Source organism: Hyperoodon ampullatus (genome assembly GCF_949752795.1).
Source record: "Hyperoodon ampullatus genome assembly, chromosome: 7".
NCBI classification, from domain to species: Eukaryota; Metazoa; Chordata; class Mammalia; order Artiodactyla; family Ziphiidae; genus Hyperoodon; species Hyperoodon ampullatus.
This window is the reverse complement of record NC_136920.1, coordinates 56,214,413-56,238,992: the sequence shown is the minus strand read 5'-3', so window position 1 is coordinate 56,238,992 and position 24,580 is coordinate 56,214,413. Positions and strand designations below refer to the sequence as shown.

At 38.7% G+C, this 24,580-nt stretch overlaps 2 protein-coding genes across 3 annotated transcripts in view; one reads left to right on the top strand and one right to left on the bottom strand.

Moving 5' to 3' along the window:
* The window catches only part of ACER3 (alkaline ceramidase 3), a gene marked incomplete at its 5' end in the record, with an annotated part of 196,778 nt that overhangs the window by 11,034 nt on the left and 161,164 nt on the right, over positions 1 to 24,580 (top strand). The window lies entirely within an intron of this gene.
* Positions 8,075 to 8,995, bottom strand: LOC307056439 (axin interactor, dorsalization-associated protein-like; the record flags this gene model as incomplete). The annotated part of the gene is made up of 1 exon (XM_079709236.1): positions 8,075 to 8,995. One exon carries the CDS (start codon positions 8,993 to 8,995, stop codon positions 8,075 to 8,077), a length of 921 nt encoding a protein of 306 aa, XP_079565362.1.

Sequence of the window (24,580 nt, the reverse complement as noted above, 5' to 3'; positions counted from 1 at the left end):
CCTCTAAATGCTTCAACATACATATCATTAAAGTTCAATTCTCTGTTTTTTCTTCTGATGTAAAATTTGTATTCAATGTAAATGCACAAATCGTGTGTATTTGCTGAATTTTAAGAAGTGCATTTATATGCATAACCAAACCCCTATCAAGATAGAGAACTTTACGTCAAACATGAAAGTTCCTCATGCCCCTTTCCTGTAATTCTCACCTTCACCTTCCCCCTTCTCTCCAGGGCAACTATCTGTTCTGATTTTTTTCTTCACCATACATTAGATTTGTTCATTCTAGGACTGCATGTGAGTAGAATTATATAATATTTACTATTTGGTGTCAGGCTTCTTTCACTCACTCGCATAGTATTTTTGATATTCATGTTGTTGCATGTGTTGGTAGTTCCTTTTTATTGCCAATTAGTATTCCATTGTATGAATATAACATAGTTTACCTATTTTCCTGTTGATGGACACCTGGCTGTTTTCAGGTTTGGGTAACCATAAAGCTGTGATATACATTCTTGTACAGGTCTTCTTGTGGATATGTATTTTCATTTCTCATAGGTAAATACATAGACATTTAGGTTACTTCCATGTCTTGGCTATTGTAAATAGTGCTGCTATGAACATTGTGGTAGTTTTTGTCTTTTCTGGATATATGCCCAGGAGTGGGACTCTGGATTATATGGTAACCCTATTTTTAGGTTTTTAAGGAACCTCCATACTGTTCTCCACAGTGGCTGCACCAATTTATTGTACAATCCCGCCAACAGTGTAGGAGGGTTCCTTTTCCTCCACACCCTCTCTAGCATTTATTATTTGTAGACTTTTTGATGATGGCCATTCTGATTGGTGTGAGGTGATGATACCTCATTGTAGTTTTGATTTGCATTTCTCTAATAATTAGTGATGTTGAGCATCTTTTCATGTGCCTATTGGCCATCTGTATGTCTTCTTTGGAGAAATACCTATTTAGGTCTTCTGCCCATTTTTTGATTGGGTTGTTTGTTTTTTTGATATTGAGTTGTATGAGCTGTTTATATATTTTGGAAATTAAGTCCTTGTCAGTTGCATTGTTTGCAGATATTTTCTCCCATTCCATAAGTTGTCCCCATGTACACACATGCTTTTTTACAGTAGATGTGAGGGCAGTCTGGCTTTGTTGTCTGATATTCTGTTGATCTGTTGATCACTGGAGTTGATTCAATTAGGCTTGCCAATCAAATGGATATTCTTTGTTCTCACTCTTCTAGGAATGTCCAATTTAAAGCTTGACAATTGAAGAGAATTATGACCTTGATAAAGGAGGACTATTCTTTGGTTAAGAGCAGCCATCATTGGGTAAACATTTAGCCCCCTATGTGCCCTTCCCTCATCCCATCTTCTTTCTTTTTCTTCAGAGATAACCACTATCCTTAATTTAGTGTTTCATTTCCTAGTCTTTTTTTTTTTTTTCCCCGGTATGCGGACCTCTCACTGTTGTGGCCTCTCCCGTTTCGGAGCACGGGCTCCGGACGCGCAGGCTCAGCGGCCATGGCTCATGGTCCTAGCCGCTCCGCGGCATGTGGGATCTTCCCGGACCAGGGCACGAACCTGTGTCCCCTGCATCGGCAGGCGGACTCTCAACCACTGCGCCACCAGGGAAGCCCTATGTTTAGTTTTTTAAGGGACTGCAAGACTTTTTTCCAAAGTGATGTAACTTTTCATTCTCATCATGGAAGTTTTGGGTGCTGCACACACTCAAGGACATTTAGCGTTGCCATGCTTTTTAATTTTATCCATTCTGAAGTGTGTATAGTGGCATCTTACTGTGATTTTAATTAGCATTTACTGATAACTAAAGATGCTGAGCACATTTTCATGTGCTTCTTGGACATTCATATATCTTTTGTATATTGTCTTTTCACATCTTTTGCCCATTAAAAAAAGTTGGGTTGTCTTTTTCTTTTTAAAATTAATTAATTTTATTTTTGGCTGCGTTGAGTCTTCGTTGCTGCGCGCGGACTTTCTCTAGTTGCGGCGAGCGGGGGCTACTCTTCATTGCAGTGTGCGGGCTTCTCATTGCGGTGGCTTCTCTTGTTGCGGAGCACAGGCTCTAGGTGCGTGGGCTTCAGTAGTTGTGGCACACGGACTCAGTAGTTGTGGCTCACGGGCTCTAGAGTGCAGGCTCAGTAGTTGTGGCTCACGGGCTCTAGAGTGCAGGCTCAGTAGTTGTGGCACACGGGCTAAGTTGCTCCACGACATGTGGGATCTTCCCGGACCAGGGCTTGAACCCATGTTCCCTGCGTTGGCAGGCGGATTCTCAACCACTGTGCCACCAGGGAAGCCCGGGTTGTCCTTTTTTTTAAAATCTTTTTAATTAATTTATTTATTTTTATATTTATTTTTGGCTGTGTTGGGTCTTTGTTTCTGTGCAAGGGCTTTCTCTAGTTGTGGCAAGCGGGGGCCACTCTTCATCGTGGTGCGCTGGCCTCTTAGCTATCGTGGCCTCTCGTTGCGGAGCACAGGCTCCAGACGCACAGGCTCAGTAGTTGTGGCTCACGGGCCTAGTTGCTCCGTGGCATGTGGGATCTTCCCAGACCAGGGCTCAAAACCGTGTCCCCTGCATTAGCAGGCAGATTCTCAACCACTGCGCCACCAGGGAAGCCCCCGGGTTGTCTTTTTATTATTGAGTTGCAAGGGTTCGTTATATATTCTGGACATAAGTCCTCTTTTTTTTTTTTTTTGCGGTACGCGGGCCTCTCACTGTTGTGGCCTCTCCTGTTGTGGAGCACAGGCTCTGGATGCGCAGGCTCAGCGACCATGGCTCAGGGGCCTAGCCACTCCGTGGCATGTGGGATCTTCCTGGACCAGGGAACGAACCCCTGTCCCCTGCCTCGGCAGGCAGACTCTCAACCACTGTGCCACCAGGGAAGCCCTGGACATAAGTCCTTTTATCAGATGGATGTTTGGTGACTGTTTTCTCCCTGTCTATGTTTTGTCTATTCATTTTCTAAAAAGTATCTTTTAATGAGGGGAAGTTTAAAATTTTTATGGAGTCTAATTTATCTTTTTTTTATAGTTATTGCTTTCCTTATCCCGTTTAGAAACTTTTGTCTACCCTCAGATTATAAAGGTATTTTCCCATATTCTCTTATAGAAGTTTTTTAGTTATAGCTTGATATTTAGGTCTATATCCATCTCAAATTCATTGTGCATATGGTGTGAGGTAGGGATTGAAGTTTATTTTTTTCTCATATGCATGTCCAATTGTTACAGCATTTTTTGCTGAAAAAACACCCCCCCCCCCCACTGGATTGCTTTTGCTCCTTTGTCAGAAATCAGTGAGCTGTACATGTAGGTCTTTTTCTGGGCTCTCTGCTCTGTTGATCTATTTGCATATCCTTATGCCATTACCACAGAGTCTTGATGTATATAGCTTTATAGTAGAGCGTGAAATCAACTACTATAAATCTTCCAACTTGGTTCTTTTAAAATATTGTTTTGGATATTTAGGTCTTATGCATTTTCATATAAATTTTTGAATCAGCTTGTCTATTATGGTGGTTTTAAAAGATGTGCACTTTCTATTTCTCTGTAGAACTTAATTACCTTCCCCTTGAGTGTGGTCCAAATTTAGTACCTTGCTTCTAATAAAATAAATTATAAGTAATGTGATGAAACTTCGGATACTAGGTTGTAAAAGGCATGACTGCTTCCCTCTTGGCCTCTTTCTTGGATCACTCACTCTGGGGGAAGACAGCCCTCATGTCATGAAAGGTCTATGTGATGAGGAACTGAGGCCTCCAGCCAACAGACAGGTGAATTAGCCATCTCGAAAGTTGACCTTCCAGCTCCATTTAGGCCTTCAGATGACTTTGGAGCTGGCCAACATTTTGACTGCATCCCCATGAGAGATCCTGAGTCTGAACTGCTTCCATATTTTTGACTCTCAGAAATTATGTGAGATAATAAATGTCTGATGTTTTAAGCTGCTAAGTTTTGAGGTAATCTGTTATATAAAATAGATAATACATCAATTTTTATTTTAAAAGCCTACCGGGATTGTATCATATCTATAAATCATCTTGGGGAAAACAGACATCTTAAAAATATGAGTCTTACAATCCACCATGTTATATTTCTCCATTTATGTAGGTCTCCTTTAATTTTTCTCAGTAGTTTTCATTGTAGAGGTCTTAAAACATCTTGTTAAATTTATTTCTAAGTACTTTATATTTTTTGATGTTCTTATACATTATATTTTTAAAATTTCATTTTTCTCATTGTTTATTGCTAGCATAGATATTTAAATTGATTTTTGTCATCATCCTTATATCATCTACCTTGCAAACTTATTAATTTTTTTGTCACTAAGTAAATAATCATGTAATCTATGAATAGAAAGTTTCACTTCATCCATTTCAATAATCTTTATGCATTATTTTTCTTCCCATACTGTACTGGCTAGGACCTTCCAGTACATTGTTGAGTAGAAGTGATACGAGCAAACAGCTTTGCCTTTTTTATTTTTTAATTTAGGAGGAAAGCATTAAATCTTTTATTATATGATGGGTTTTTTTTATTATTAGGTAGGCTGTAGATTTTTTGTAGGACTTCTTTTTTTTTTTTTTTTTTTTGCAGTACGTGGGCCTCTCACTGTTGTGGCCTCTCCCGTTGTGGAGCACAGGCTCCAGACGCGCAGGCTCAGCGGCCATGGCTCACGGGCCCAGCTGCTCTGCGGCATGTGGGATCCTCCCGGACCGGGGCGCGAACCCGTGTCCCCTGCATCGGCAGGTGGACTGTCAACCACTGCGCCACCAGGGAAGCCCCTGTAGGACTTCTTGGTTGAGGAAATTCTTTTCTTTTCCTGACTTGCTTGAGTTTTATCATGAGTGGGTATTGAATTTTGTCAAATATTATTCTATATCTATTGAAGTGTGTCCTTTCTGTTAATATGATGAATTCAATTGAGTGATTTTTTAATGTTGGACCAATTTCGCTTTCCTGGCCCATTTGGACATGCTGTATTAGCATCTCTGTCTCTCCATCTCTATCTCTATGTCCATGTCCATATCCATATCCACATCTATATCTATAAATCTACATCTGGGTTTGATTTGCCAGTACAGTTGCCCCTTGAACAACATGGGTTTGAACTGTGCAAGTCCATTTATACAGGGATTTTTTTTTCAGTGAATATGTGCTACAGTACTACATGATCCATGGTTGGTTGAACCCACTGATACGGAGCCCATGGGTGCAGAATGCGGACTGTAAAGTTATGCTCAGATTTTCAACTGCTTGGAGGGTTGGCTTCCCTAACCCCAGTGTTGCTCAAGGGTCAACTGTATGTTTGTTAAGGATTTTGTATCTTTGTTCATGAGAGAGACTCGTCTATAATTTTGTTTTCCATTATGTTTCTTTTGTCAGTTTTTTATAGGTTGTATTTTTCAAGAAATTTATTTTATGTAAATTGCTGGATTTTCTGATATTCTCTTATTGGTCTTTTAATGTCTGTAGACTCTAAGGTGATCTCTGCTCTTTCATTCCTCATATTGGTAATTTGTGTATTCTCTCTTTTTTGGTTGATTAATCATCGTAGTGGTTTATTAAATGTTATTAATCATATCAGAGGTACAACTTCTTGCTATGTTAATTTTCTCTACTTTTTTCTTATTCTATTCTTTTTTACTTATTTTTTATTCAATTTATTATTTTTTTAGTTTCATGAGATGGAAGCTTAGAACACTAATTTTAGACCTTATTTAAAAAAATAAGAATCATTTATAGTTATAAATTTCACTCTTAGCACTCTATAGCTGTGTGTCAACACATTTTAATATACTTTATTTCCATTCTTCCTGTGATTTCTTTTACATGACCCATAGGTTAAAGAAGAAATCACAGGGGAAGTAGAAATAAACTATAGGTTATATAGAAGTGTGTTACCAAATATTTGGAATTTGCAAGGTATCTTTTTGTTAGTGATTTCTAGTTTAATTTCATTATATTCAGAAAACATATTTTTATTTTTAAAAATAGTATTTATTTATTTATTTAACTTTTGGCTGTGTTGGGTCTTAGTTGCGACGTGTGGGCTTCTCTCTCTGGTTGTGTCGCGTGGGCTCTTCGTTGCGGTGCACGGGCTTCTCTAGTTGCAGTGTGCGGGCTCGGTAGCTGCAGGGCTCGGTAGCTGCAGTGCGCGGGCTTAATTGCCCTGCGGCATGTGGGATCTTAGTTCCCCGACCAGGGATTGAACCCACGTCCCCTGCATTGGAAGGTGGATTCTTAACCACTGGACCACCACGGAAGTCCCTCAAACATATTTTTTTTTTCAGTTTTGCTATATTTTAATGGTAGGTTTTTTAAGGGATTATTTTTAGGTCTTGTCAGCAACATCAAACAAAAGGTACTGAGTACTCCACAGGGTACAGAGCGCTGCCAAGCACCTCAGAAAATGTACGTGACATGGAGAACATGTGGTTCTTGCCCCCTGAGGAGCTTACAGTCTGGGGGGGGCAGGGCGCGGGGCTGACAACTCACAGTCTAAGAGTTGAGTGAACAACAAAGTAATTTATTAAGGCAAATTCCTCATCCCCTCAAGCTACTGTGGATGGAATCATCTGGAATTAAACTAATCAAGAGGGAGGCAAGACTAAATTGGGTTGAGAATTCTTCAGGCTCATATAGTTTTTTAACATCCATCATAGTAAACAGAACTGACCTAACAACTGAAAGTGGAGACTAGATCTCTTGAAGTGCAAGGGCTAGAACTTAATTGTGGTTACTTATTTTAAAAAGCAAACATACTGAACGGTATTGACTAGGCTTATTACACGAGTTTAAAAATAGGCCAAGTACTGGCACTGCATTTCCCTCATGCTAGCATTGGTCATTTAAAATAGTGAATATTAAATATGTGGGCTCCACATCTAACCCACAGAATGCCCACCCCAAATCTTAAATGTTCTGTGTATCAAATATCCACCTCGTGTGTTCTATGAAAGTTTTATTTATGCCCCATTATTAAGTCAAAAGAATGTATATAGTCAAATTATAAAAAGCTAATGACCTGCATATTTCCATATGGATGAATGTCAGTATATCTACATAGGAAATAAATGGCAATCCTATCTACCTATATAAAAAAAATAGAATATCTCCAGATTTGCATACTCATCACTATAAGAAGAGGTATGCAGGTTTTAAGGTTTCACAATCAGTTGTCAGAAAAACAGCAGTTATTCCTGCAGTATCTTGTTAGCATCTGACTCAAATTATTTTTAGATTACACTACTTAGAAGACATTATAAACCCACCAAGAATTTGTAATTATTCTGAGATGGTTCCATCACTAACCCCAGAATCACTATCAGAAAGAGTAACGATGTGATGTAGAAAGAAGCTAATCAACATGACTAAAAATATGCTCACTTTCAGAAAAACGATCCGGTCATCTGAAAAAATCACAGCTACCACCTGCAAACACGCCCATATGGGATACTGATTTGGCCAAGGCACACTATTTCTAAGCAGGAGAACCATGAGATCAGGGTGAATCAAGGCCGTCTCCGAGGAGCAGCCTATACATTTCCAGACTGACCTTGGGCAGCATAATTGGTCCAATTCCTCTCAAAGCAGTTTCATACTATCCTACCCACATCAACCCAAAGTTTGACATTAACTCGAAAAACCGAAGAGCATATTGGAGCAGAAGTGGACGGGTGTGTAAACGCTAGCACACTCTTATTGCTGTATTAAGTGTGACGGTGAGCACATTCCACCCACAACAGTGTCATTCCAGGAAGCAGGGCAGGAGGAGTGGCAAATTAGAAAAGAGGCTATTCATTGCACAATTAATAGAAAAGTGAAAACATTTCAAGATCTACAATAAGCCTGTATCCAAAGGAGTCTTGTACATCAGTGACGTGCTGGACTTTGAATTCTGTGCTACAGCTTTGTAATGGACTCACTCTGGCCTGCTGGCCTGGGTACGGCTTGCTTCCTGCCTGTTGAAGGGCGAATGTGCTACACAGAGCTAGGATGGTTTCTACTGAGTGGTAAGATTCACAGAAGTTCCAGGGTATTCATGTCAGGATCATTCCTTGTGCAAAGTTTGATGCAGATGAAGATAAAGTGGTTTCTTGGTCAATAATTGCAATTTCTTTCTTTTAAAGTTAGTGGGTTTCTTGTATAGTTCTATTACAATTGGCCCAGGTTTAATTTCATCCATCTCCATGAAAGCAAAACACTTGGTGCTGGTAAACCTTTTTTTAGGCTTGTAGTGTTTGAATTCAAAGAAAATAGCTGCACCTTTGGTTAATTTTTCAACATGCTTCTGGAGCCCAATGTCCACATTAAAATGAACATACGTATCTTCTTTTCTTGAAGCCACGGGAGTATCCTGCACAGGAGTTAAATCTATGCCATTCAGATCTTTTACACTAACTGTGATATACGGATCAGTGCATTGCCCAGCATCTTTCAGGCCAATTTTCTCAGTTCTGATAGTGGGTAATGTCATTCCTGGTTCTGATGGCAACCTTGGTAATAAAGTACCGGGAACTCTAGCAGGAAAGGCATCAGGAGACCCTGCTCCAGCACCACCCTCTTCTTCGTCTTCTTCAAATTCCAAATTCTCTTCTTCACCAGGTGCTAAAATCCTTCTTAAGGGGACAGGCTGAACATCAAATGGGAATTCTTTATTATATGTAAGGATATTCTTTAGGATTGGTTCTAGCTTCTTCAGATCCTCCAGTTTAAATTCTTCTTGGGACTGTGTGGACTGTAAAGCTGCACTTCGTAATTCCAAGCATGTTGCAATTTTGCCTATGGTTTTCTTTTGTTCTTCTGTGAACTCAGAATTATTGTGTTGAGCTTGGGCCTCTTTTTGTAGGTGTCTTGCTAATATCTGATACTCGTCTATCGCCTCCACCAGCTGGCCCCAAGAGTCGAAGTCGGCGCCTCTCCTAAAACTGGCGCCCCAGCGCTGCAGCAGACTTCGGGTCACCTCCGACATGGCCGGTCCCCACCCCGTCCCCTCCCGCCCCTACCCCAGCAAGGCCGGGCTCTAGGGCGCCATCCTCCTCGGTCCTGGCCCCGACATTAACAGGGCCAAGAGGAACCGCTACGGCCACCGCCACCACCCGCCAAGGAGCCGCCCAAACCCCCATATTTTTAATTTAAATTCTTTTAGACTAATTGGCTTGTTTTATGGCTCTTCACATGTTTTACTTGGTGAATGTTCCACACAGATTTGAAAAGGATATATATTCTGCTGTTTATGCATGTAGTATTCTATAATAGGTCAAATTGGTTGCTAGTGTTGTTCAAGTCTTCTGTATATTTAGTGATACTTCTGTCTGTTTCTGTTAATTATTAAGAAGAGTATTGGAATCACCAATACTATACTACAACTTTAGTAGTATATTTTTCTATATCTCCTTTCTACTCATATATGTTTTGATGCTACATTCTTAGGCATATACACTTCAGAATTGTCATGTAGTCTTGAGGTAGTCACCCTTTATCATTATGAAATGTCCTCCTTTTTCTCGGGCAGTATCCTATGTTCTGAAGTCTATTTTGCCTGGTATTAATGTAGCCATTCATCTTTCTTATAATTTTCATTGGCATAGCACTTCTTTTTTATCCTGTTAATTTTAACCTCTCTGTGTCTTTACATTTAAAGTGCTTTTCTTGTAGTTGCTTATAGTTGGCTCTCTCTCTCTCTCTCCCTTTCTTTTCTTTTTTTTCTTTCTGGTCTAGTCTGACCTCTTTTTTTTAATTTTTTAATTTAATTTAATTTTTTTTTATACAGCAGGTCCTTATTAGTCATCAATTTTATACACATCAGTGTATACATGTCAATCACAATCACCCAATTCATCACACCCCCACCCCCACCCCCCGCCACATTCCCCCCTTGGTGTCCATACGTTTGTTCTCTACATCTGTCTCAATTTCTGCCCTGCAAACCAGTTCATCTGTACTATTTTTCTAGGTTCCACATATATGCGTTAATAAAAGATATTCGTTTTTCTCTTTCTGACTTACTTCACTCTGTATGACAGTCTCTAGATCCATCTACGACTCTACAAATGACCCAATTTCATTCCTTTTTATGGCTGAGTAATATTCCATTGTATATATGTACCACATCTTCTTTATCCATTTGTCTGTCGATGGGCATTTAGGTTGCTTCCATGACCTGGCTATTGTAAATAGTGCTGCAGTGAACATTGGGGTGCATGTGTCTTTTTGAATTATGGTTTTCTCTGGGTATATGCCCCGTAGTGGGATTGCTGGATCATATGGTAATTCTATTTTTAGTTTTTTAAGGAACCTCCATATGGTTCTCCAGAGTGGCTGTATCAATTTACATTTCCACAAACAGTGCAAGAGGATTCCCTTTTCTCCACACCCTCTCCAGCATTTGTTGTTTGTAGATTTTCTGGTGATGCCCATTCTAACTGGTGTAAGGTGATACCTCATTGTAGGTTTTTTTTTTTTTTTTTTTTTTTTTGGCGGTACATGGGCCTCTCACTGTTGTGGCCTCTCCCGTTGCAGAGCACAGGTCCGGACGCGCAGGCCCAGAGGCCCTGGCTCACGGGCCTAGCCGCTCCGCGGCATGTGGGATCTTCCCGGATTGGGACACAAACCCGAGTCCCCTGCATTGGCAGGCGGACTCTCAACCACTGCGCCACCAGGGAAACCCCTCATTGTAGTTTTGATTTGCATTTCTCTAATAATTAGTGATGTTGAGCAGCTTTTCATGTGCTTCTTGGCCATCTGTATGTCTTATTTGGAGAAAAGTCTATTTAGGTCTTCTGCCAATTTTTGGATTGGGTTGTTTGTTTTTTTAATATTGAGCTACATGAGCTGTTTATATATTTTGGAGATTAATCATTTGTCCATTGCTTCGTTTGCAAATATTTTCTCCCATTCTGAGGGTTGTCTTTTCATCTTGTTTATGGTTTCCTTTGCTGTGCAAAAGCTTTGAAGTTTCATTAGCTCGCATTTGTTTATTTTTGTTTTTATTTCCATTACTCTGGGAGGTGGATCAAAAAAGATCTTGCTGTGATTTCTGTCAAAGAGTGTTCTTCCTATGTTTTCCTCTAAGAGTTTTATAATGTCCAGTCTTACATTTAGGTCTCAAATCCATTTTGAGTTTATTTTTGTGTATGGTGTTAGGGAGTGTCCTAATTTCATTCTTTTACATGTAGCTGTCCAGTTTTCCCAGCACCACTTATTGAAGAGACTGTCTTTTCTCCATTATATATCCTTGCCTCCTTTGTCATAGATTAGCTGACCATAAGTGCGTGGGTTTATCTCTGGGCTTTCTATCTCGTTCCATTGATCTGTATTTCTGTTTTTGTACCAGTACCATCTTGTCTTGATTACTGTAGCTTTGTAGTATAGTCTGAAGTCAGGGAGTCTGATTCCTCCAGCTCTACTTTTTTCCCTCAAGACTGCTTTTGCTATTCGGGGTCTTTTGTGTCTACATACAAATTTTAAGACTTTTTTTTTCTAGTTTTGTAAAATATGCCATTGGTAATTTGATAGGGATTGCAGTGAATCTGTAGATTGCTTTGGGTAGTGTAGTCATTTTCCAATATTGATTCTTCCAATCCAAGAACATGGTATATCTGTCCATCTGTTGGTATCATCTTTAATTTCTTTCAGCAGTGTCTTATAGTTTTCTGCGTACAGGTCTCTTGTCTCCCTAGGTAGGTTTATTCCTAGGTATTTTATTCTTTTTGTTGCAATGGTAAATGGCAGTGTTTTGTTAATTTCACTTTCAGATTTTTCATCATTAGTGTATAGGAATGCAAGAGATTTCTGTGCATTAATTTTGTATCCTGCAACTTTATCAAATGCTTTGATTAGCTCTAGTAGTTTTCTGGTGACATCTTTAGGATTCTCTATGTATAGTATCTCGTCATCTGCAACCAGTGACAGTTTTACTTCTTCTTTTCCAATTTGTATTCCTTTATTTCTTTTTCTTTTCTGATTGCCGTGGCCAGAACTTCCAAAACTATGTTGAATAATAGTGGTGAGAGTGGACATCCTTGTCTCGTTCCTGATCTTAGAGGAAATGCTTTCAGTTTTTCACTATTGAGAATGAAGTTGGCTGTGGGTTTGTCATATATGGCCTTTATTACATTGTGGTAGGTTCCTTCTATGCCCACTTTCTGGAGAGTTTTTATCATAAATGGGTGTTGAATTTTGTCAAAAGCTTTTTCTGCATCTATTGAGATGATCATGTGGGTTTTCTTCTTCAATTTGTTAATATGGTGTATCACATTGATTGATTTGCCTATATTGAAGAATCCTTGCATCCCTGGGATAAATCCCACTTGATCATGGTGTATGATCCTTTTAATGTGTTGTTGGATTCTGTTTGCTAGTATGTTCTTGGGGATCTTTACATCTATATTCATCAGTGATATTGGTCTGTAATTTTCTTTTTTTGTAGTATCTATGTCTGGTTTTGGTATCAGGGTGATGGTGGCCTCATAAAACGAGTTTGGGAGTGTTCCTCCCTCCGCAATTTCTTGGAAGAGTTTGAGAAGGAAGGTTGTTAGCTCTTCTCTAAACGTTTGATAGAATTCACCTGTGAAGCCATCTGGTCCTGGACTTCTGTTTGTTGGAAGATTTTTAATCAGAGTTTTAATTTCATTACTTGTGATTGGTCTGTTCATATTTTCTATTTCTTCCTGGTTTAGTCTTGGTAGCTTATACCTTTCTAAGAATTTGTCCATTTCTTCCAGGTTGTCCGTTTTATTGGCATAGAGTTGCTTGTAGCAGTCTCTTAGGATGCTTTGTACTTCTGTGATGTCTGTTGTAACTTCTCGTTTTTCATTTTTAATTTTATTGATTTGAGTCCTCCCTCTTTTTGTTGATGAGTCTGGCTAATGCTTTATCAATTTTTTTTTTTTCGGTATGCGGGCCTCTCACTGTTGTGGCCTCTCCCGTTGCGGAGCACGGGCTCCGGACGCGCAGGCTCAGCGGCCATGGCTCAGGGGCCCAGCCGCTCCGCGGCATGTGGGATCTTCCCAGACCGGGGCACGAACCCGTGTCCCCTGCATCGGCAGGCGGACTCTCAACCACTGCGCCACCAGGGAAGCCTCCGCTTTATCAATTTTGTTTATCTTCTCAAAGGACCAGCTTTTAGTTTTATTGATCTTTGCTATTGCTTTCTTTGTTTCTATTTCATTTATTTCTGTTCTGATCTTTATGATTTCTTTCCTTCTGCTAACTTTGGGTTTTGTTTGTTCTTCTCTCTCTAATTTCTTTAGGTGTAAGGTTAGATTGTTTATTTGAGACTTTTCTTGTTTCTTGAGTTAGGCTTGTATAGCTATAAACTTCCCTTTTAGAACTGCTTTTGCTGCATCCCATAGGTTTTGGATTGTCGTGTTTTCATTGTCATTTGTCTCTAGGTACTTTTTGATTTCCTCTTTGATTTCTTCAGTGATCTCTTGGTTATTTAGTAACGTATTGTTTAGCCTCCATATGTTTGTGTTTTTTACGTTTTTTTCCCTGTAATTCATTTGTAATCTCATAACGTTGTGGTCAGAAAATAGGCTGGATATGATTTCAATTTTCTTAAATATACTGAGGCTTGATTTGTGACCCAAGATGTGATCCATCCTGGAGAATGTTCTGTGCGCACTTGAGAAGAAAGTGTAATCTGCTGTTTTTGGGTGGAATGTCCTATAAATATCAATTGAATCTATCTGGTTCATTGTGTCATTTTAAGCTTCTGTTTCCTTTTTTTATTTTCATTTGGGATGATCTGTCTATTGGTGTAAGTGAGGTGTTAAAGGCCCCCCCGTTACTGTGTTACTGTCGATTTCCTCTTTTAGAGCTGTTAGCAGTTGCCTTATGTATTGAGGTGCTTCTATGTTGGGTGCATATATATATTTATAATTGTTATATCTTCTTCTTGGATTGATGCCTTGATCATTATGTAGTGTCCTTCCTTGTCTCTTTTAACATTCTTTATTTTAAAGTCTATTTTATCTGGTATGAGTATTGCTACTCCAGCTTTCTTTTGATTTCCATTTGCATGGAATATCTTTTTCCATCCCCTCACTTTCAGTCTCTATGTGTCCCTAGGTCTGAAGTGGGTCTCTTGTAGACAGCATATATATGGGTCTTGTTTTTGTGTCCTTTCAGCAAGCCTGTGTCTGTTGATTGGAGCATTTAATCCATTCACGTTTGAGGTAATTATCAATATGTATTTTCCTATGACCATTTTCTTAATTGTTTTGAGTTTGTTTTTGTAGGTCCTTTTCTTGTGTTTCCTACTTAGAGAAGTTCCTTTAGCATTTGTTGTAGAGCTGGTTTGGTGGTGCTGAATTCTCTTAGCTTTTGCTTGTCTGTAAAGCTTTTGATTTCTCCATCGAATCTGAATGAGATCCTTGCCAGGTAGAGTAATCTTGGTTGTAGGTTCTTCCCTTTCATCACTTTAATTATATCATGCCACTCTTTTCTGGCTTGTAGAGTTTCTGCTGAGAAACCAGCTGTTAAACTTATGGGAGTTCCCTTGTATGTTATTTGTCATTCTTCCCTTGCTGCTTTCAGTAATTTTTCTTTGTCTTTAATTTTTGCCACTTTGATTACTATGTGTCTCTTCGTGTTTCTCTTTGGGTTTATCCTGTATGGGACTCTGTGCTTCCTGGACTTGGGTGGCTATTTCCTTTCCCATGATAGGGAAGTTATCGACTATAATCTCTTCAAATATTTTTTCAGGTCGTTTCTCTCTCTCTTCTCCTCCTGGGACCCCTATAATGCGAATGTTGTTGTGTTTAATGTTGTCCCATAGGTCTCTTAGGCTGTCTTCATTTCTTTTCTTTTTTTTTTTTCTTTATTCTGTTCTGCAGCAGTGAATTCCACCATTCTGTCTTCCAGGTCACTTATCCGTTCTTCTGCCTCAGTTATTCTGCTATTGATTCCTTCTAGTGTAGTTTTCATTTCAGTTATTGTATTGTTATCTCTGTTTGTTCATTCTTTAATTCTTCTACGTCTTGGTTAAACATTTCTTGCATTTTCTCTATCTTTGCCTCCATTCTTTTCCTGAGGTCCTGGATCATCTTCACTGTCATTATTCTGAATTCTTTTTCTGGAAGGTTGCCTATCTCCACTTCATTTAGTTGTTTTTCTGGGGTTTTATCTTGTTCCTTTATGTGGTACATAGCTCTCTGCCTTTTCAACTTGTCTCTCCTTCTGTGAATGTGGTTTTTGTCCCACAGGCTGCAGGATTGTAGTTCTTCTTGCTTCTGCTGTCTGCCCTCTGGTGGATGAGGCTATCTAAGAGGCTTGTGCAAGTTTCCTGATGGGAGGGACTGGTAGTGGGTAGAGTGACTGTTGCTGTGGTGGGCAGAGCTCAGTAAAACTTTAATCTTCTTGACTGCTGATGGGTGGGGCTGTGTTCCCTCCCTGTTGGTTGTTTGGCCTGAGGCGACCCAACACTGGAGCCTGCCTGGGCTCTTTGGTGGGGCTCATGGGGGACTCTGGGAGGGCTCTCGCCAAAGAGTACTTCCCAGAAGTTCTGCTGCCAGTGTCCTTGTCCCCACAGTGAGCCACAGCCACCGCCCGCCTCTGCTGGAGACCCTCCAACACTAGCAGGTAGGTCTGGTTCAGTCTCTGTGGGGTCACTGCTCCTTCCCCTGGGTCCCGATGTGCACACTACTTTGTGTGTGCCCTCCAGGAGTGGAGTCTCTGTTTCCCCCAGTCCTGTTGAAGTTCTGAAATCAATTCCCACTGGCCTTCAAAGTCTGATTCTCTAGGAATTCCTCCTCCCGTTGCCAGACCTCCAGCCTGGGAACCTGACGTGGGGCTCAGAACCTTCACTTCAGTGTGTGGACTTCTGTGTTATAAGTGTTCTCCAGTCTGTGAGTCACCCACTCAGCAGTTATGGGATTTGATTTTATTGTGATTGCGCCCCTCCTGCCGTCTCATTGTGGCTTCTCCTTTGTCTTTGGATGTGGGGTGTCTTTTTTGGTGAGTTCCAGTGTCCTCCTGTCGATGATTGTTCTGCAGCTAGTTGTGATTCTGGTGTTCTCGCAAGAGGGAGTGAGAGCATGTCCTTCTACTCTGCCATTTTGGTTCCTAATCTCTGATTTCTTTAAGTTTTTTTTTGTTTTTTGGCCATCCTCCATGGCTTGCAGGATCTCAGTTTCCCAATCAGGGATTGAATCTGGACCATGGCAGTGAAAGCCCCAGATCCTAACCACTAGGCCACCAGCGAACTCCCTGACCGCCTCTGTTTCTTAATTAGTGCATATAGTCCATTTACATTTAATGTAATTATCAGTGTGATTAAGCTACTATCTTGCTGTTAATTTTATATTTTTTTCATCTCTTTTTTTTGGCTTTTTCCCCTCTCACACCTTTCCTGGCTTCTTTTAAATTAATTTAGGGGTGTGTGTGTGTGTGTGTGTGTGTGTGTGTGTGTGTGTTTGTGTTTAGTGTTTTACTTCATTCTGTCTACTAGTTTCTCTGTTACATCTCTTATTTCATTAGAGTTTGCTATGGACTTTACAGTATATATCTTTAATTTATTATAGTTTACTCTCAAATAATATTATACCACTTAATGTATAATGTAATAACCTTAAATTGTGTACTTTAACTTTTCATATAGTACACTTCTGCTGGTGATAAATTTTGTCAGCTTACATTTGTCTGAAAATGTCTTTTTTCACCTTCCTATTTGAAACATTTTTGCTGGGTATAGAATTCTTGTTGGATGGTTATTTTCTCTTAGCACCTAACAATTTGTTACATTGTCTTCTAGTTTGCATTTTGTTTATTTTTGTGTTTAGGAAGTCATTTATTACTGTCTTTATTCCGCTTGCCATTTTTCTCTATCTGCTTTTAGAATTTTCTCTTTATCTTTGGTTTCAGCAGTTTATTATTATGTTCCTTAGTGATGGTATGGTGGTGTTGATGGTAGTATTTGCATGGTAATCTTGCTTGAAGTTTCTTGATCTTTTTAGGTCTGTGGCTTGATTTTTTAAAAAATAAAATTTGGAATATTTTAAGTCAGTATAGCTTTAATATTTTCCTACTTTGTTTTCTATTTCCTCTTTTTTCTAGTACTCCAGTTATACATGTGTTAAATAGATATTATCTTACCTGTTATTTCATTCTTTTTTTTTTTCTTGCCTTGTTTCTCTGTGTGCTTCAGTTTTTGTAGTTTTATTTCCTTAGGTTCAAGTTCACTGATCCTTTTTTTTTAAAGTACATACAATGAATTTTTAAATTTCAGATATTGCATTTTTCAGCTTTAGAAGTTTCATTTGATTTTTAAAAATAGTTTATAAATTTCTCTTTGTTGTATTGTTTTTCTTTAAATCCTCAAACATATTTGTAATAGGTGTTTTAAATCCTCATCTGCTAGTTCTGCTCTTTTCTTCATTTCTAGGTCTGATTTTTTTTCCCCTTGTAGTAAGTCACATTTTCCTGATTCTTTGCATGTAGAGTAAATATATAAATATATAAACATTTTTATCTATAGCTGTATCTGCTTTAGTGAAAAAAATACTTTGAAAGCAATCTCCAATGTAAAGAATAGTTTCAAGTACAGGACAAGTAACTTTTTCTAAGCCATTTGAAAGTAAATTGCCAATGTAATCCTCTGTTACCCTTCATATTTTATTGTATATTTCCTTCAAACAAGGATATTGTTCTACATAACCACAATACAACCATTAAAATCAGAAAACGAACGTTGATATATTACTACCATGGAATCCTATAATCCCATTTAACATTTTTTAGTCGTCCCAGTAATGTCCTTAATAGCAAGAATATCCAGTCCAGAATCACATGTTACCTTTAGATTTCAGGTCTATTTAGTCTCATTCTATCTGGAATAGTTCCTAAATCTTTTTTGACCATTATGACCTTGACAGTTTTAAAGATTATATACCAGTTACCTTGTAGAATGTCTGCTAGTTTGCTTGCAGTCTGGGGACACCTCCCCTCACTAGGATTGGGTTAGTTGTAATTCTTGCAAAGGAAAAAAAACTCTTTCCTTAGATCAGATTAAGATTCTACCCTGATCAGACTCTCAAAATCAGAACCCTAGAATTTCAGGGCACAACCCAGATAGTCACTCTTTTAACTCAATACATGTACTATGCATCTTAATAATCAATAGAACCTCAAGATAACTGCAAGAGGAAAACCATGTAATTCTGTTATGCAGTTGCCTTGGACACCTTCTGATAACTCTGAAGATTCTTTCAGTATAAACAGTTTGAAGTTCTGAACAAATAGAAACAAACTGTAGAAACAGGCAGGCTCCTCCGTGGGACCTCAGTGAAGGTCATTTTTACCTTTCTCTGCCAGCTGTTATCTGAGCCCCACCTTGAGCCATTATTCTTCAGTTGCTGCTCTCATATGGGTTGGTCTAAGCACTAATTGTTGAATTAAATGAACAGCAACCCTCAAACTTTTTAAGTAAGAAATCCATTAGAGTTACAGTTTTATTTTACTTTTAACTATGAAAGGAGAAGGAAATTCCCAAAGCTCTTCTAACAAAGAAATATTGCAAGTTTTTATCTTTTTAAAAACAAACAAAGCCCTGAACAGATAACAATGTAAATATTATCAACAGGGCAACAGACTGTCAGGTTTACTATGCTTAATATGGCCAGGTGTGGGTCTGCCATTTTATTATTATTTTTATTTTAGTTTTCTCTGTTCTTTCTTACTTAAAATTTTTTTGACTATTTTTGAGAATTCCATTTTAACATTCCTATTGGCTTTTCAACTGTATTATTTATTTAGTGGTTTCTTGAGGGATTAAAGTATCTATCCTTAACTTTTCACAGCCCACTTCATGAAAAATGTAGAAGCATGCAGAATAAGACAGCTGTATAGGTCCATATCCTACTTACCATGTTCTTTATGTTATAGTTGTTATATTATATCTACATATGTTCACAACAGCTATATGTTAAAAGTAAATAAGTTATAAATAAATTTAAGGAAAACAAAAATAATTAACTTTTGCATTTAACTGGGGGTTTACCATTTTAATGCTCTTTCCTGTCTGAGGATCTGGATTTCCCTCTGGTATCATTTCCCTTCAGCAAGTTGAGAGTCTTATATTTATAAATTTCTGCCTTTAAGCATATTTTGGGAAACTTTGTTCATTCTTTAAATATTCTTTTCTGCCTCAGTCTCTCTCTTCTATCATTTGTTTCCAGTTACAACTATGTTGGATTGTTTGTTGTCATGTAACAGGCCTTTTAAGGTCAGTTCATTTTACAAAAAAATATATTTTTATCTCTGTGCATGTGCAGGTTGGATAATTTTGATTGATCTGTCTTCAGGTTCACTTACCTTTTTTCTTTCTGTCATTTCCATTTGTCTGTTAAGTCTATTCAGTGAATAATTTATTTCAGATACTGTGTATTTTTTCAGTTTTAGAACTTGCATTTAGTGCTTTTTTATCATTTCTATTTTTCTCCACAAATTCCCTATCTTTTCATTATTGTTAGCATATTTTGTTTTAATTCATTGAGGATAGTTATAATAGCTGCTTTAAAGCCCTTGTCTACCTGGGTGATCTCAGGGTCAGTCTCAGTTGACACTCTTTTCTCTTGAGAATGTGTTTCATATTCCTGATTCTTCATATATTGAGTAATTTTGGATTTTATTTTAGATAGTAAGAATGTTAGGACTTCCCTGGTGGTGCAGTGGTTAAGAATCCACCTGTCAGTGCAGGGGACACAGGTTCGAGCCCTGGTCCAGGAAGATCCCACATGCTGTGGAGCAACTAAGCCTGTGTGCCACAACTGCTGAGCCTGTGCTCCAGAGCCCACAAGCCACAACTCCTGAAGCCCTGGCGCCTAGAGCCCATGCTCTGCAACAAGAGAAGCGACCGCAATGAGACGCCCGTGCACCGCAACGAAGAGTAGCCCCCGCTCACTGCAGCTAGAGAAAGCCTGCACACAGCAACAAAGACCCAACGCAGCCAAAAATAAATTAAAAAAATAATAATATGTAAGAAAAAAAGAATGTTAAATTGTGGAGATTCTGTTCTTTTTTGTTTGTTTTTTCCTGGTGAGTGTTGTTTCTTTGGTTTCAGTTGACAGTTATCTTGACTGACTTGACTTGAACTGCAAACTCTGTTTTTGGCCAGCACCTTTTTTGCCTTTAGCTGAACTCCTTTCAATATGTCATGTATACATGCATGGGTCTCTAATGGTAGAGGCATAAGCAGACAGAATTTGGGGGTACCTTCTCTGTCTTGTTGCCTTTAAGGATTTCTCCATTCTCTTCAGTGGTCATGTTTCTTCTGACTTCAGTTTCTTGTTTCCCCAGGCTAGAAAGCCTGTAGTATTACATTCCACTGCTCCTTGTGTGTTGTACTTTGCCCAAGGCTGAAAGCTGTGAAAATGGGAACCCACTTTGTATAACTCCCCTTCTTCAAGTATGTACTCTCCATTGGAGTCTGTCTGCTTCTCTTTTACTCTCCAGTGCTTTCACATAAAATCTCTTTTTGTATTATTCCAGATTTTACCTTTTTTTATGAGGGAGAATCAGACAGTAGGATCTTACTCTGTCATTACTGGAAGCAGAAATGTATTTTGTCTTTTTTAATTTATTCCATTTTTCTCTTCATTATTTTCAAGTTTTTCTTTATGTCATTGAACATAGTTATAATAGCTGATATAAAATCTTTGCCAGTTTCACCATCACTGTCATTTCTGGGTTATTTCTTTTGACTGATTTTCTTGCTTTTTAAACTTATATAGCAGTTTTTGTTTGGATGTTGGAATTGTGATGTTGTTGAGTGACTGAATTTTGTTGTCTTCTTTTAAAGGGTGTTTGACTTCTTTTTTGGCCAGTGATTAAATTTCTGGTCAGCTTATCTCTCATGGCTTGTTTTAAAACATATTTTTGGGTGGGTTTAGAGTTGTTGTCTTTACTCTCTTGCTAGTTTTGCTTCCTTACTGAAATGTGACCTTGCTGGGATCCCTATTGAATGTGCTAGGTGTTCAGTGTGATCTGTATTCTGTCTGTGTGCTATGGTAGTTGTTCATTTTACAGCTCTCTAGTAGCTTTTCTCCCCAGTAGTTCTTTTCTCTGCCTAATTGAGTCTTATTCTGTGCACGTGCAGCTTAGTATTCAACAACAGACTCAAGAGGATCCCTTTAAAGTTTTGGACCTCTTTCTCTGCAAAGCTACCTCCTTTGGTATTCTGTCCTATAAATCTTAGTAGCTCAGTCTTTCTGAAGTCTAATCTCTGTCTCCTCAATTTAGTGAGATGGCTGTGCTATGTTTGGATTCCCTTTCCTTACACCAAGATCTGGAAAGTGTGTCCTCTAGAAAACTGGGGTAATCATATCGCTTACCTCATTTGCTTCCCTTTTCTCAGGGGTCATATTTCTGTACTACCTTGTTGTTCAACGTCTGAAAGGAGGTTTTTCATATCTTTTGCCCTCTTTTCTAGTTGTTGACAGCAAGGGAAAGTCCAGTCCCAGTTACTCTATCATGGCTAGATGTGAAAGGCCCTCAGATTATTATAGTCTCCTTATGTCTATTAGTGCTAATGTTTATTAGTTCAAGCCACTTGTGGTGTTAAAATCTTCTGGAACCCTGCTGATTTGGGGCTGGGGGTGGTGTGGAGAGGAGAATGGGGAAAGTTCCTTCATATTTCAAACACTGAGATGGGTATGTTGATGGATATGATTACTTTCCCTATATTATTCTGTTAGTTTTTGCTTTAAGTGTTTTGAAGCTATGCAATTAAATTAGATATGTATGTGATTAGGGTTATGATATCTTCTTGGTGAATTGGATCCCTATTTTTGTAATACTTTTTATTTTAAGGTTCTTTTTTGTCTGATGTTATGATAGCTATACCAGTTTTTTTTTCTGTAGTAGTTATAGATTATCTTTTCATTCTTTTATTTTCGACTTTCCTGCATTCTCATATCTTATTTGAAACTCTTATGAACAGAGCATATCTATTTTTTATTCATCCCTGTATCTTTAGTACTTAGCATGATAACTATCACTTATTGGGCAAAGAATACATGTTTTACAAATGATTCAATTATTAAAGTGTATTGAAGAATGATATAAGTAAATTCAGTCATGCTAGGAACTGAAAGGAAACAAAAGGAATTTATTCTCCAGGTGATACATTCAACAATATTTGTTGAGCATGTACTTTATGCCAGGCACTTATTTTAAAGGTACCTGGGATTTGTTTAATTAGGTATGATAAAACACACAAACATGGAAATGATTGCGATAAAGGAAGAATTTTTTTATTACTCACAGTTCCTTAGAAGCAGGAGGCATAGCACACTGTGCAGTACCACATGGGGAAGCGCCAGGGTCAGTCCAGCGAGGGGAGGTTGTGGAGGGGAGATGTGGGTGAGAGCTTTTATTGTGGCTTCTGTGGGAAGGAGTGGGCAAGGTAGGGTAAGCAGGCCTGGGATTGGTTAGTTTGAATAATTTCAGTGGGCTCTGGAGCTTAGGGACTGTCTTTAGTTGTCTGGTACATGGCCCAGAAGTGATTAGGGCAGGGGAATAGTGGCCTAGAGTCTGATAAAGGAAGTAGCTGGGGTTATGGGCTGTGATTGTTTGGTTTGCATATAAAAGGTGTGCTTACAGGCAAGTAGTATGTGAACTAGCTAGCCCTGGGAAGAACAGTCCCACCAAGGTCAGCAAGACCCCACATGTCAAAGCAGAAATTACAAAAACTAGAACACATGGCTATTACAAGTACTGTTCTAGGAGTTTGTGATACAGCAGTAAAGAAAATAAATAAGATTGCTATTGTCAAGAGATTGCATTCTAATGAGGGAAGATGGCAAATATATAAGTGAGTATATAAAGGCTTCTAATTGTGATAAATGCTATGAAGAAATAAAACAAGGTAATATGATAGAGAATGGTTAGAGGACTTCTTTAGATAGGGTAATTAAGGAAGGCTTCTCTGAGTTGGTAGTATTTGGCATAATACCTAAAGAATGAGAAGGAATTATCCAGAGGTAATCTGGGGTAATGATGTTCCAGGTAGTTCTGCTTATGGCCCTGAGACTGGAATGGGCTTGGTTTGTTTTTAGGAGCATTAGGAAGGTTAGTGTTGGAATGGGTGGGCAAGAAGAATAGTTAGAAGAGGAAGGCAGAGGTCGATTGTGTTGGCTTTGTAGTCCATGGTAAGGTGTTTGGTTTTTATTTTATTTGTGATCAAAGGCCTTTGGAAGGTTTTAGCCAGAAGAGTAAATCTTTCTACACTCAGTTCAGAACAAGTCAGTATAGTACCAATGACAATGACAGTGTAACACTTGGGAGATATATTAACATGTTAAAATTATGTGATTAAAAATGAAGATGTTATTAAATTGGGAAAGTTTTCATGAAACAACCATCTTCTAAGGAAAATATTGATCATGGAGGGAGACTAGGATTGATGAAGAACGAGGATGAAATTTGAAAGGAGAAGAATCCAACAAAGCAGGCCTGTGTGCTCAGGTACCCGCGCTTTTTAAATGTAAGAATTTGTTATCAAGAACGACATACAAAGTTTAAATTTTAAGAACGGCCAAAATAAGTGATGAGAGAAAGGATCTATAAAATAGCTATATAGATCAGAGAAGGCCATTGTCCTCAACTTTCTATAAAGTATCTTCAATAAGAGATTGGGGGACTAAAGCTAAATTAGTTTTAAGAAAGGATAAAGATTATGAGTAGGTGATGAGAAAGCAAAAGAAACCTCAAGGCGAGGATCATGGGGTTGAGTTTCGTGGTTGTCACACATCTTGTTTTTATACTTCTAAATGAGGTAATTGTTTTTATTGTTTTATTATTTTTCTTTTTTGAGGTACGTGGGCCTCTCACTGTTGTGGCCTCTCCCGTTGCGGACGCGCAGGCTCAGCGGCCATGGCTCACGGGCCCAGCTGCTCCGCGGCATGTGGGATCTTCCCGGACCGGGGCACGAACCCGTGTCCCCTGCATCGGCAGGCGGACTCTCAACCACTGCGCCACCAGGGAAGCCCTATTTGTATTTTTTGAATATAAATATAACAGCTTTCTTGTTTCTCTGGGCTAGTGGGTACTTTTCTACTTCACTTAGCTACTGAGTAGGTAGTCTCTCAAGCATTTCAGCTTTATGTAGATGATCTCAGATCTAATTCCCATCCTTGCATGGTCGAATGCCTCATCTGCTATTCCTGTGTGAGCATTGAAACTCAACCTCCTATGGTACTGAGTCAGGCATTTCACTGCCCTACCTTTTTCCCTTGGTAGGAGAGTCATACCCAGATACCATATTGATTTTCAATTTGCTCTCATTTTTCCCCCTCTGGGAATTACCTTTAGTCTTTCAGGAGCTCAACTGTGCATTTAAAAATAAACCTATTAAATATTATCCAGCATATCTGGGTGTTTGTAAAGAGAGGACTTTTGGGTTGTCTGCCAAATTGCCCAGTAGGTATTTATTCTCTTTTAACTAAGGATTTATATATTTCAAAACTGGAAATATTGTTTACTGTGTATACATATAAATATGTATACTTACATATATATAAAATAAGAACTTCAGATAATCAGTATAGGCACACGT